Source organism: Poecilia reticulata, chromosome 12 (genome assembly GCF_904066995.2).
Source record: "Poecilia reticulata chromosome 12, P_reticulata-male-v2, whole genome shotgun sequence".
Classification (NCBI taxonomy): Eukaryota; Metazoa; Chordata; class Actinopteri; order Cyprinodontiformes; family Poeciliidae; genus Poecilia; species Poecilia reticulata.
Genome location: NC_088841.1, coordinates 9,147,337 through 9,159,704, shown reverse-complemented (window position 1 = coordinate 9,159,704; position 12,368 = coordinate 9,147,337). Strand labels below are relative to the sequence as shown.

The window sequence follows — 12,368 nt, the reverse complement described above, 5'->3', positions numbered from 1 at the left end:
TGGGATGCGGGTATTTGCATAACTCAAAATGCTGCGTGGCAAATGTTACAACAAACAGTAAAAGTTTCCTCACATTTGAAGATGTGTAAATTGGCAAGGGCTTTATTTTTAAACTATAAACAAGGAGTGGAAGGAGTTTAATGTAATTCGTACATTAAAACCCTGCAAATACGGAAACTGCTGCTAAAGGTACGGCAGGTTTTGTATGCAAGAAAGATTATTTGAGAAACAGAATGGTTGCCCAATATTTATCTTTAACATATGTGAAATTAATGTATTCACATAAGTTATTTTAAGTATTTTAAGAAAATATAATGTATATATATAATATATTTCCATAATGCTTTATAAAGCAACTTGTTTTTTGCAGCGTAAACATGAACTTCAGTTATTGACTGAACCTCTAATCAGCTGGGAACTTGTATATTTTTTAAAAGAAAAGTTTATTAATTACAATGTAAAAGTAATCAAATTTGACTGTCCATAACCTTTTCCATATGGTTTATGAGGCCATAACATAAAATATTTGAAATAAAATGAAAACATTTTTTTGTCCTATGTAACAGTAAATAAGAGGTCTGGTACCATGTAGCAGTTACTGGAGGAAAACCCTTATGAATGAGTCGAGCAGCTCTGTGTGGGCGCTGCTGGAAAAATGCCAAAGTAGTCTGAATAAAGTATATGGGGTTTTCATTAGCTGCCAGCTAATACCTAGTATGAGTTGTTGAGATTTGCAAGTTGGACTATGGTGCAGTTAAGAGGAAGAGAAAAAAAAAACAGAAAATGAAAAATGTGAAGAAATGTGAAAAACAAAAATAGTGCTTTTTAGTCAATGTGAATACTTCACAGTCCTGTGAGCATTAGATGAGCACCAGCTGTGATGGGTATCTTGAATTAAGCACAACTTTTAGCACAAGATTTGTTTACACACCTGGTTAAATTAAAAGACCAACAGTGTTAAAAAAAAACTGACTCAGAAATGGTGTTTAGGAATTGAGCAAAAGAAAAAAAAAATCAGCTGTGAGTACACCTTCAAGCTGCAGATTCACCAATTTAAACTGAGACTATAGATATAAAATGAACTGTGAGAAAATGAACACTCTGCCTATAATATTCTGATACTGACATGATACTTTATTAGTATTGTAGTGATGTGTTTTCATGCTCATATTGGTTCAAAATATCTTGACTGGCAGCTTTTCCACATAAGCTCACCTCTGCTCCAGGAGCATACTGGTGGTCTGGTATTTTGGGGAATAATCAAAATTTAGAGGAGCGGAAACACAAAGAACTGATGCTGAGTAAGTAATAGTAGCGCAATGACACGGCAAGACTATGTTTCGAAAAATATATCTTAATTTATTGATATCCGTCTCTCTGTTTTAGAGGCCTGACTAAAGTTTGGGTTAACAGACATTAGAAGTCGGTTGTGTGAGTAAACACTCATTGATTAAGTGGTCTATGGAGAGCCTTCGTTTCCGCAAAAGCACCAGTTTAGTTTGTGAAAAATTATAGTCCTGACTTTAATAAAGCTAAATTATAACCTTGACTAAATATAGAAATAAAACAGAAGTGACACGAAGCATAAAGCGGGAACATATGGTGATATGTAAGGTCAGCAATTTGGCAGGCCAAAGGGCAATCTGTATCCACATTATCATGCTTCTAAATGAGCCTTCTGAGAGTGGTTGTAATCTAATTAAATGTCTTTTCTCTAGGAAACCCCCATTTCCTCAGCGAGAGGGAGAAACTACTCCTCTGCCTTCACAAAAAAAATGTGAGCCAGTGCCACTATTGTTCCTTTGGAGACTTGTACATCAGCAGTTCATACTCCATCTGAATATCTTCAGCAAGTTTTATTTTCTCTTTGCATATCATCCATATGTAGCTGTCGACATTACCTCGATAACGCCGCTTGGGGATCTATTTCAAACAGATTAGTGTGGACGCGCGGCAAGAGAAACAATCTACTTCTGTGGTTTTATCCATCAATATCTTCTTACAGTTCATAATAACCTGTGAAAACGCTGTATAATGTAGCTGTAAAAATGCAATGTCATCACAATCAAAGTCAAATATACTGTAAATATGAAGCAGGTTGGTTCTGGACTTTGCTAAAATAAAAAAATATGGCTAAGAGTGAGAAAGAAAGGCTATTTTTTTGTCCACATGCTGTTTGATAGAACAAAATATAGTAACGGAATAAAACATAAAAATTCAATGACAGGTTTTGGCAAACCTTAATGAAAAAAATAATTTAAAAAATTAAAAAAAATAAAAACTCTCTACACTTTAGCCCTGAACTAAATGCTAAATGCAGTCACTGGCAGCATGTTTCATTTCTCATTAGTGGTAAGCTAATGACTAATATCAATTATCAACTCATTAGAGCCTCTATTCTGCATCATCAATCGGGAGCATGGCATGATGGGAAAGAGTATTAAAAAAAAAAAGTTGTCGTCTCGTTTTATTTGCTAGAGAACTAATGCAAACAACAATATTATTTTTTCTGTCCAATATATTAATATTTCCGTGGCACAACTGCAGAACTGTAATGGTGCGGGAATCCCTGCAGGCACAATAATTTCTCATTTTTACATTTAATTTGCCGGATGAATGAGATGTCGGATTGGTCAAGAAACCTAAAGGTGATGCACGAGCATTTGAGGAGTCATGTTGCACACGAGATTATTCTACGTAAATGAGACCCCTTTGTGACCCGCAATCAGTTGGCATTTATAAAAACAGACAAGGATTTTTTTTGGCCGTTAGGAAACAAATGGAAGTTTTTCCCATCATTTTCACATTAATGTTTTTAATAATTTTTTATCTTTATTATGGCTGTGTAATAAATATTGACAAGTGGCTGACATGTTGCACCTCACTTGCTTAAACATTTCTCTTCAATGGATGGTTAACATCTTCTAATACTGGGATTGGTAATGCATTTACTGCAGCATGATCAACTTGCAGCATTAAAGAAGTTGTTTGAGGAAGATGTTTTAGCTTTCTTGGCAAATATCGTACTGATAAATAGGAATGTCTTCATTCTGTTATAATAGGATCAGTGAAAACGGAAACATTTTGATCTTCATGCCAAAGGTGGAGAACACTGTTCAGACTAAATAATTTTTGTGTTTTTCCTCTCTCTCTTTTAACTAGTTACAAAGCTAAAGCTAAGGTTAGAGGACTAGGGAAGCTTAGATAGAAGGGATTTACCAACCTTTGTTGGATGTTATCTTGTCCTGCTAACTTCTAAAGGTAGCATGAGAAATGGACCAGCTGTATTTTGGTATTAATAAATGGAATTCACGAATTCAACTTAATGACTCTTCTTCAATAATACTTACTTAATGTGATTTTCTATTTTTAATACATTTGCAAAAATCTCACTTTTTCCACATTGTCATAACGGGATATTTGTGTCTAGAGTTTTGAGGAAAGAGATTAATTTAATTCAATTTGGAATCAGGCTGCAACATAAAATCTGGAGAAAGTGAAGCACCTTCTTTACAAATACATCAAGTTGAAGTTTCATACATCTCATCTTTGTTACACAATCAAAGAATTGCAAAGAAAAAATCGTTAAGATGTAAAGGATCTTATGAAAAAAATAACATCCAAATTGTACATTTTAGAGCATCAGAGAAATAAGGTGACAGATGGTATTTTAGTAATTAACTAAGATAGTTTCTATAGTTATGTTTATTATGGCTGTGTAATAAATATTGACAAGTGGCTGACATGTTGCACCTCACTTGCTTAAACTCATTTATGGTGCTAGCGGTTGGCCTCAAACGTCCAATTGAAAGGGGGAAAAAAGTCAATTCCAGCAAATGCTTCTCACCATTGCAATGGCTGATTTATTAAAACAGACAGGGTTTTTTTGGTCCTGAAGAGAAAGCTTCTCAGGTCTGAAAACATCATCCTTTTTTGTAAATCAAATTAGGGGTGAGAGGTGTGTGTGGGAATTGGCCTCTTTTTCTCTCCCATTAAATTGTGTAACAGATATTGCAAACCTTTATCACTCTGTGATCAATCCTAAAGTGATTTAATCTTGGAGTTTTAGAGCACAAACTGTTGAGAGGTGAAGGAGAAAATCAAGACTTATCGCTCCAATGCCAAAAATATATATATATATATCTTTGATTGAAAAACTAAGTGTGAAAAGCCTGTTTTAATATTTATTTAAAATAATACATGCGTAAAGCATGAGTTTACAAAAAAACCCACACAACAAATTAAAGGCATAGTAATTTTAGCAGAGATTTCATACAGTTATGCATTGTAAAAAAAAAAAGTTAACCCTTCAGAAACAATATCCTTTTGTATTTCTTTCAATGAAAACGTTTTTTCCCCACCAAATCAGTTATTTCACAATTCATCACATTTCCTTCCCTGAAATTCTAATTCATTTAAAAATATATTTGTTAAATATTGCATTTAGTTTTCTAGGGTTATCTCTCTCCCTTGACACTAACTTCAGATAAGAAATTGATATATCATCAGTTTTTGGTTATGTGATACACTTCTGAATGTTGCCTAAGATTTTATTAGTCATGCAGCAGCACTTTATCCACAACCCTGCAAAAATAAAAATTAATATACATAGTAAATTCAGTCTAACTATAAAGATTGATTTAAAAGTCTATTGCATTTCAGCTTGATCCTAGTTGTTGAACTTATGCAGTCAGGTTATAATTATTATTTAAATTGGTAGAAGGTAGTTTCTATCCTGCTTGACGAGAATGTGAAGACACTGGAAGTGAATCGAGTCGTTAGGTTTGTCAAGATCCTTCACACTGAGATTGAATGGAGCAAAGGAAAGAACAGAACCTGGCTTGGTTCTTTTCACTTTAGGTAAACTAATCCAGACCGTTTAGTCTGTGTGGAAGCAGACTTGGGTATAACAAAAATATTGCACAATCTGTTTATTCTTAAAAAAAAAAATAGAAAAGCTTTTGAATGAACCGTTCAACACGTTGGGTGGTTTCCCGCTTTTCCTCTGCAGAATTTAATTTCGTCAAAAAAAAAAAAAAGACAGTGCGTTTCACTTATTATTACACTTTATTAAAAAGAACTGAAAACAATAAAGGTCAGAATTCATCAACCGCACATTGTACTGGTGATGTGTGGTTGATATGTTTAAATAGGAAATATGTTATCCTCTCAATTAACAACAACAAGCTGCGATAGACACAATACACCCAGACACTTTAATCAGGATTTCAAAGTGGTTTCTGTGCCTTTAAAATTAAGAAAATATATTTATATTTGGGAATAGATTTACAAACAGGTTCTAATTCTTCGTTATTAAATAGAGGGTTAAGATTGAGCAGAATTGCGAACGAAGGAGTGCTAGGTAAAACTGCAATAAGACAAATAAATCATAACTTTAACTTAGAACTATAGTGTCAAACAGTGACGATCTAATGTTTAGAGTTATATAGTAACAAAAGTTGAAAAACTGCAGCTGCAATAAAAAAAGTTAGCTTAACTCTTCTTTAAAAAAAAAAGTAAATAGAATGACAAGAAGTCCACCTTACAAAAACAAGAACAATTAAATCAACATTTACTCATCACTGTTAAAGCAGTATTCCGATGAGGCTAAAATAACTTTTAAAATAATGAATTTTTAAGGCGACGTTCAAGAACATAATTCCCTTTCCTCTAAACAAATGCATATGTCAGCTTCGAAGATGTGACGATGGAATTTAAAGTGTGTCCCCATGGAAAGAGCCTCAGGCTGAACCTATTATAACATCAGGCAAACAATGAATTTTCCAGGGACCCACTGCAAGCTGACAGGCTATAAAGGATTTAATTCTCAGAGGGGAGAAACTTGATGAGAATGATATTCCATTATATCTCAGCACATCTGTACACAGAGTCAACTCTTAGTTCTCACATATTTGCCGACACATTTTTAACATTGCAAACCTAAAAGGTGTACAGTTTCATGAACATGCATGTGCTAATTTAATTAAAAACAGACACAAAAAAAAAACCCACACATCTCGACGTGCCTATTTCCACAACCTACTTCTCATATAGTCTGATGATACAGAAGTTACAGACTGTTAATGGGTTTATCTCCTTTTTATTATTATTATTATTATTATTATTATTATTATTATTATTTATTACTGTGTTTTTTATAATAATTTGAACTACTTCAAAAGGACATGCACATGTTTGTATAGTCCTTGAAAGGACAAAAAAACCCCAAAAAAATAGAGTGAAAATATTGTTGATGCTTCTTTAAATCTGAAAGACAGACACATTTCTTTTTGTTATCAACCCAGCCAACAACCATGTTTATGAAGATGAATTCAAACACGTTCCACACATTGAAAAAGCATCAACTAATAAGCAAACGCATGTTGCAAAGACGGAGATCAAACACTTCAAATTAATTTATTCCAAATTAATTTTTCAACAAAGACTCTACTACTCTTGTAAAGTCCTGGCTTTGAGGTAGAAGAAGATATAAAATATTTCAAAGTTTATACTGTTGAAGGGAAAAAAAACCCCCCAAAAAACAAAACAGATTTGTGAGAAATATTAAAGTGGTTGATCTATGAGGTTTTATTTTCTGGATATCCTATGAAGTTCTGCTTTTTCTCGATTATGATTCTATTGAACATCTTTATGGTTTTCAAGCCCTGAAAAGGTCAGAAACGTGTTGTCCCTTCTGCTAAGCGATTGTAAAAACAATATTGTCTGAAAAACATTCTTGGCTTCTTCTTTATATTGTTCAGGTTTGTTTTAAGCAACAGTAATTGGTTGCTGCCTTGAAATGATCAGTGGTTAGTTATAATTACTTTAGGGTTGAGCAATTTAAACTCTGTCTTTTAATGAAAAAAAGAGTTGGCCAAGGTTAAGAATCATTTACAATTTACAAGAATATAAAATGTTTAAAAACAATAGTGAGCTACGTTACCAGTCTTCTTTGTGGAAACATTGCAAGTCTTTTAGAAGATTTTTTTTATGTGTTGCTATGTATCTATGTGGACCATAAGTCTGTTGTATAAAGTAATGAATCAATACATTAAAAACAAAAATATACTACAATGCCCTGATCCCTTTAACTTCTCCCTCATTTACAACTCCAAACATCAATGTCTTTTTTTTTTTTTTAGTTTCGTTTAGCAGACCAACATATGGTTGATTATTGTGAACTGGAAGGAATATAAACATGATTCAGTAAAGTCTAGCTTCAAATTGTAATCAGTCTTTTTTAAAAAACAAATCTACCACTCCAATTAAAGGTCAACAGGTCGTTTGGGCAATTTCTCTCCCAGTTTTGAACGTCTGAACACTGAAATTGCTCCCCGTTCTTCTGCTACAGTCTGATTGGATCGAGAGCATCTGAAAACACTGATTTTCAAATCTTGTTACAGATTTAGGTCTGGACTTTGATTGGGTCATTTTAACACTCACCCAATCAATGGAAGCTTTGATTCCATTGATTATTATTATTATTGATTATCATTTGATTCCATTGATTATCACCTGCTGGAAGGTGACCAAATCTGCCATCAACGTTGAAGAAAAGCCTCCACACAACATTTTGTACGTAGGGCAAAAAGGTACATTTTGGTTTTATCTGACCCGAGCACCTTTCGTTTTCTTTCAATACTGGGCGACACAGGGGTTTGTAAGTAGGACAAAATAAAGTTTAATTTTAATCTCATTTGACTAGAGTACACTCTCTCACGTGATTGCTGGGTTTCTGACATGGCTTGTGGCAAACTATCACTACACTTCTTGTAATGACATTTCTTCTTGTAAATAGGCAATCTCTAAGCCTCCTTCATGTATACAATGGGTTTCTGATGGTTAAGTGTAGCTATAATCTGTTTCCAGATGATGGATTAAATCTCGAGCTTGAAATGTTTGAAGCCTGAAACATTGTTTAATAATCCAATCTTGCCTTAAACATCTCTATAACTACCTCTGAACTGTCTGGTAATTATTTTGGTTTTTGTTTGTTTTCATGATTCTGCTTGCTCACTGACGTTTTCCTTCACAGAACAAAATGTATTTTCAGAGAAATTGAAATGCATCCAGATGAATTCTCTTTGCTGATCTCTAAGCAACTGGTTGCATTGAAATGTACTTGGAGATATAAAAAAAAAAAGATGCAGAAGAATACAAACCATTTGCAGTCGTTTACTTTCCAAATCATAATTATGCACCACTTGCTGGTCCTTCACAAAAAAAAACAACAACCCAGAACACAATACTTTGAAGTTTGTTGCTGCAAAGAGAATGTGTAAAAGTTCAGGAATTATGACTGCTTTATCATAAGTATCAATCACATGCATTCTCTCAGTCAGTGAGGCTTAGCACAAATGATAAAAAATAAACACATTTCATTTAATGTCCTATAAATGCACTGGGCAGATTTGAAGCAGAAAGTTTTTCCATCTGTGACGAGAGCTGGGTTGATGACAGGAAAAAAGGGCAAACCGGAGTAGGCTGCCAGAAAATGTACTTTGCAGTCACAGTGGAGTATTTCAGTACTGAATTGCAACACAATCAGAGTTCAAAATTGTGCTTGTTTTTATTTTTTTTGGAGTCACAATCATTTCTACTGGCGAGCTGGAATTTGCTAACTGCAAAGCTGAAAAGTCTCTCTATCCTTTGGTAGATGATCACGACCGTTGAGAAACCCACGGGCTTAAATTATGTTGTACTTTTACATATTCTCATTAAGACACGTCTCAGTTTTTTCAGGTTGCACTGAAAAAAAAAAGGAAAAAAAAGAAAAAAAGGGTTCCAAAGACTACCCTTAGGTGAATAACACAGCTGACATCTTGCACAGCATTTAAAAGACAACTCTAAGTGTTGTGTATAATATTTGTTCCAAGGGAAAACACGGTGAGCCAGGGCTGTCACTTCACTTTTATACGGGTGGAGGTTTGAACCTGTCAGCAGGCTCAGCTCCTTTTCTTTGGTGTCCTCCGAAATACCCAAATATATGCAGGTTACGGTAACTGATGTGAACAGGCGAGAGAGCGGTTGTCTGTCTCTGGGTGTCAGCGTTTGACTGGCTGTCAGAATACAGTGTGCCCACTTTCAGCTGGAATAATCTTCAACCACTTGCAGGCCTGTAAGGATGACTGGGGAAAAGCCAGCAAGTGATGGATGTGTGAAAAAATTACAGTTTGAATGGAGGCACGACTGGAAACGCAACTCAGTGGAATGGTGACGTCTGTCTGGTAGCGTGATGCTCTGACACGGAAGCCGAGGCAAAAAATGTCAAAGCATTTAAGACTAGACATACTGACTTGTTCCTGTTGCTGGGTGACAAAGATGATAATTTCAATAATCTGGGTGATACATTTGTTGGAGGTCTGTAAATCCTTTCAAGGCCCAGTGACTCAGAGAAAAAAAAAGGAAAAAGAAAAAATATATAATTTTACTTTGCGGAGTCATCAGGAAGCTCATCAAATGCAACCTTTACAGCTCAGGTACCTCAAGCTACTCAGAGCAGTTTTGTCTGTACAAGAAATAAATACACAACAGACTACATCCTTGAATTCGTCTTTGAAATTACAACCCTCAAAAGTTTTTTTCATACATTTACGTTTGCTTACAGTGGCATATTTCTTGTTCTTAAAACCGTTTGTGACATTAAAACGTGCATAAAACACACCACTTTTGATTTCCTAAACTTACACTTAGGACAAAACTTCTGAATGATTAATTAATAAATTGACACAGATCCATACCTAATATCGTGTACAATGTTGCGAAATTATTACACATCTTTGTCATTCCAAATCCAGCTCAGTGCTAAAAGATAAATCTACAACTAAATAAAGATGTAGACAAAAAAAGACCTTTAAAAAATTACTTCTGATCATTGGTGCCAGATAGCTCAATCCATCTCCTCGAACAGTAAATTGTTGATTTAGTGTTTTTCCATTTTGGAGGAGATCGGTACCCTCTCCCATTTTTGACAAGTTGAAACATCCTCAGTTTTTTTTTTCTTTTTCTGAAAATACAAACTGATAGGCTGGTAAATTATGACAAATTGCTAAATCCTGGATAGAGCTGGATGTTCCAACAGAACAATGATCCCCAAAACATTTCTAAACCGTTTATAGAGGAGCGGACAGAACGGGTCACTGAACTCCTCTTTCCAAAGCTTCCACCTCAACACGACTGAAAATTTGTGTGAATTAGGCCGAGTCCAACTCAAGAAACCAGTTTAAATGAAGATGTCTTTTCATGCTTTTAACTTTTTCTATGCTCTTTCCTCAGAAATTAAAGTATACAGAATATCATATTTTATATTATTTATTGTTTAACATCTTTCAACTGATTTGGTACATAACCCAAATGTTTTACTTGGGTTGAAATGTATATTTCTGAGTATTTGTTGCTTTGCTCAATGCAGACTTGTTGATCCAAATCCATGAGCTGAAAGAAAAGTGTTTTGTCAAATTAGTTTGCCCAAACAACAAAGAATAAATTGTGGCGACTGTTCTTGTGGGGCTAAATTAGTGAGAATGAGCTCTCAGCTGTGCAATTACACAAAGGAATCAGCTTTATACTTTCATATCCTCTCTTGTATCTGACTTGTTCTTAATATATGGCATTGATTAAGTTGGGTGCAGCAATATATTTAGGACGCCATCTGCGTGGAACTAAGAGTAAAGAGTAATTAAAACGTGCTTGCTGCTTAATAGAATTCAACAAAAAAAAAGAAAAGTAAAGAAAAGTAAAGGAAAAAAAAACAATTTGGTCGGCACTCTTCTTGATGATTTTCATTCCTCAGCCAATTACATTTCATCCTTGGCAGCACTCAGTAAAAGCTCATGGTTGGGTGAGCCAATCTGGATAATTCTCTAAAGTATGTATATAGAAACACAAATGAGTCTTCCAGCAAACATAGAAAACACGGAAATGGTGGAAGAATCGATTAGCAATATACAGGGCCTCGCAAAAGTATTTAGTCTTCTTGAACTTTTTTTGCATTTCGTTGCATTACAACCACAAACCTAAATGCATGTCATTTAGAAAGTTTCGAGGCACTCCGCATGAAGTGAAAGGAAAAGGAAATATTCTTCTCAATAAGTTTTACAAATAAAAATGTGACGCGAATTAGCCTAGTACAATTTTTGCAGTTGTGTCCTTGGACAGTTCCAAGTTGCCCATCAGTCTATTAGTGTATGGATGTGTGTGTGTGTGTGTGTGTGTGTTTGAAATAGCAGCTCAGTGAATACGAGGTGCAGAGTAAAAACTCAGCTTTTGTTAGGACTTGATTGTGAGACTGCTTTATCTGTTTTTTTTGTTTTTTTTTCTTTCAGTGATGAAGGGCGAAGCACACTAATAGATTTTAAACAACCCCTGACAACCTGAGCTTGTCACTAGAATTTAACACTGCCCTGTGGATTTTCCAGATGGCTACACCCAGCGGGTTCATGACAGCACCCCCAGAATCAAGCTACTCACTCAAACATTCGTTGGCGGAATCCCCAGTGGCCCTGGCCCAAGGTCTGTCTTGGTAAAAGGGGTGACATCTCTGGCAGTCGGTTCCCACTGTGTGATGTTGGCAGGCACACACCAGGCCACCCTGTTCCCCCTCAACACACTCGCTGGCATGGCCGTTGCACTTGCATCTGAAGGGAAACATTAGACACATTTTTACATCTGCAAGTCCAGTCTTTCCCTGTGTTTTCCCTCACTCTCTTTCTCTCTCCATGCTCATTTATGACACCGTGAACGGATGTGCACACAACGGACGGAGCCGAAGGCAGAGGAAAGCGAGAGGGCATTTCCACCATAAGGAGTTGTCACTTCGCGTTATCCCTCACAGGCAGAAACGTGATCTGAGTTAAGGTGGGGTTTTCATTCCCCCTCAGCGACTGCACTTTTCAACTGTGTTAATGTGCCACTGCTAATATACTCATGCTATCTAAAGGACAAGGACAAAAAGCAACAGGTGTGTGATGCGTGGAACAGCGACCGTTGGCTCACTATTTGCTTTAAAGTGACTTGCAAACATTTAGGAACCTCCCTCTCGATGCTTGAAACAGCCAGGGCTTAAAGCACAACATACCTGAAAGACCTTGGAATATTTTCATGGAGAAAAATCAAAGACGGGTTTAATTCTGACGCAATCCTAATTTCTTTTGGAGGTGTACTGTAATGAGAGTGTTGTGGCCACGACTCAACTTTGGGACACAAGGTCAGGTAGGCATCAACACATAAGGCTAAGATTTTAATCAAAGAATAAAATTATTGCATGTTGACAAACATGCTTATACTTGTCTGAAAATTAAAAAAATTACAATTGCACATGATTACATTGTACATTGTACATAGAGGTAGTTTATTAGGCCTCTGCTTAA

At 35.5% G+C, this 12,368-nt stretch overlaps 1 protein-coding gene across 1 annotated transcript in view; it reads right to left on the bottom strand.

Moving 5' to 3' along the window:
- The window catches only part of lamc3 (laminin, gamma 3), a 147,251-nt gene that overhangs the window by 90,546 nt on the left and 44,337 nt on the right, over positions 1 to 12,368 (bottom strand). Inside the window, exon 4 of the mRNA XM_008423622.3 lies at positions 11,470 to 11,636. Coding sequence (XP_008421844.2) covers positions 11,470 to 11,636 — 167 coding nt within the window. The remainder of the gene's footprint in view (positions 1 to 11,469; positions 11,637 to 12,368) is intronic.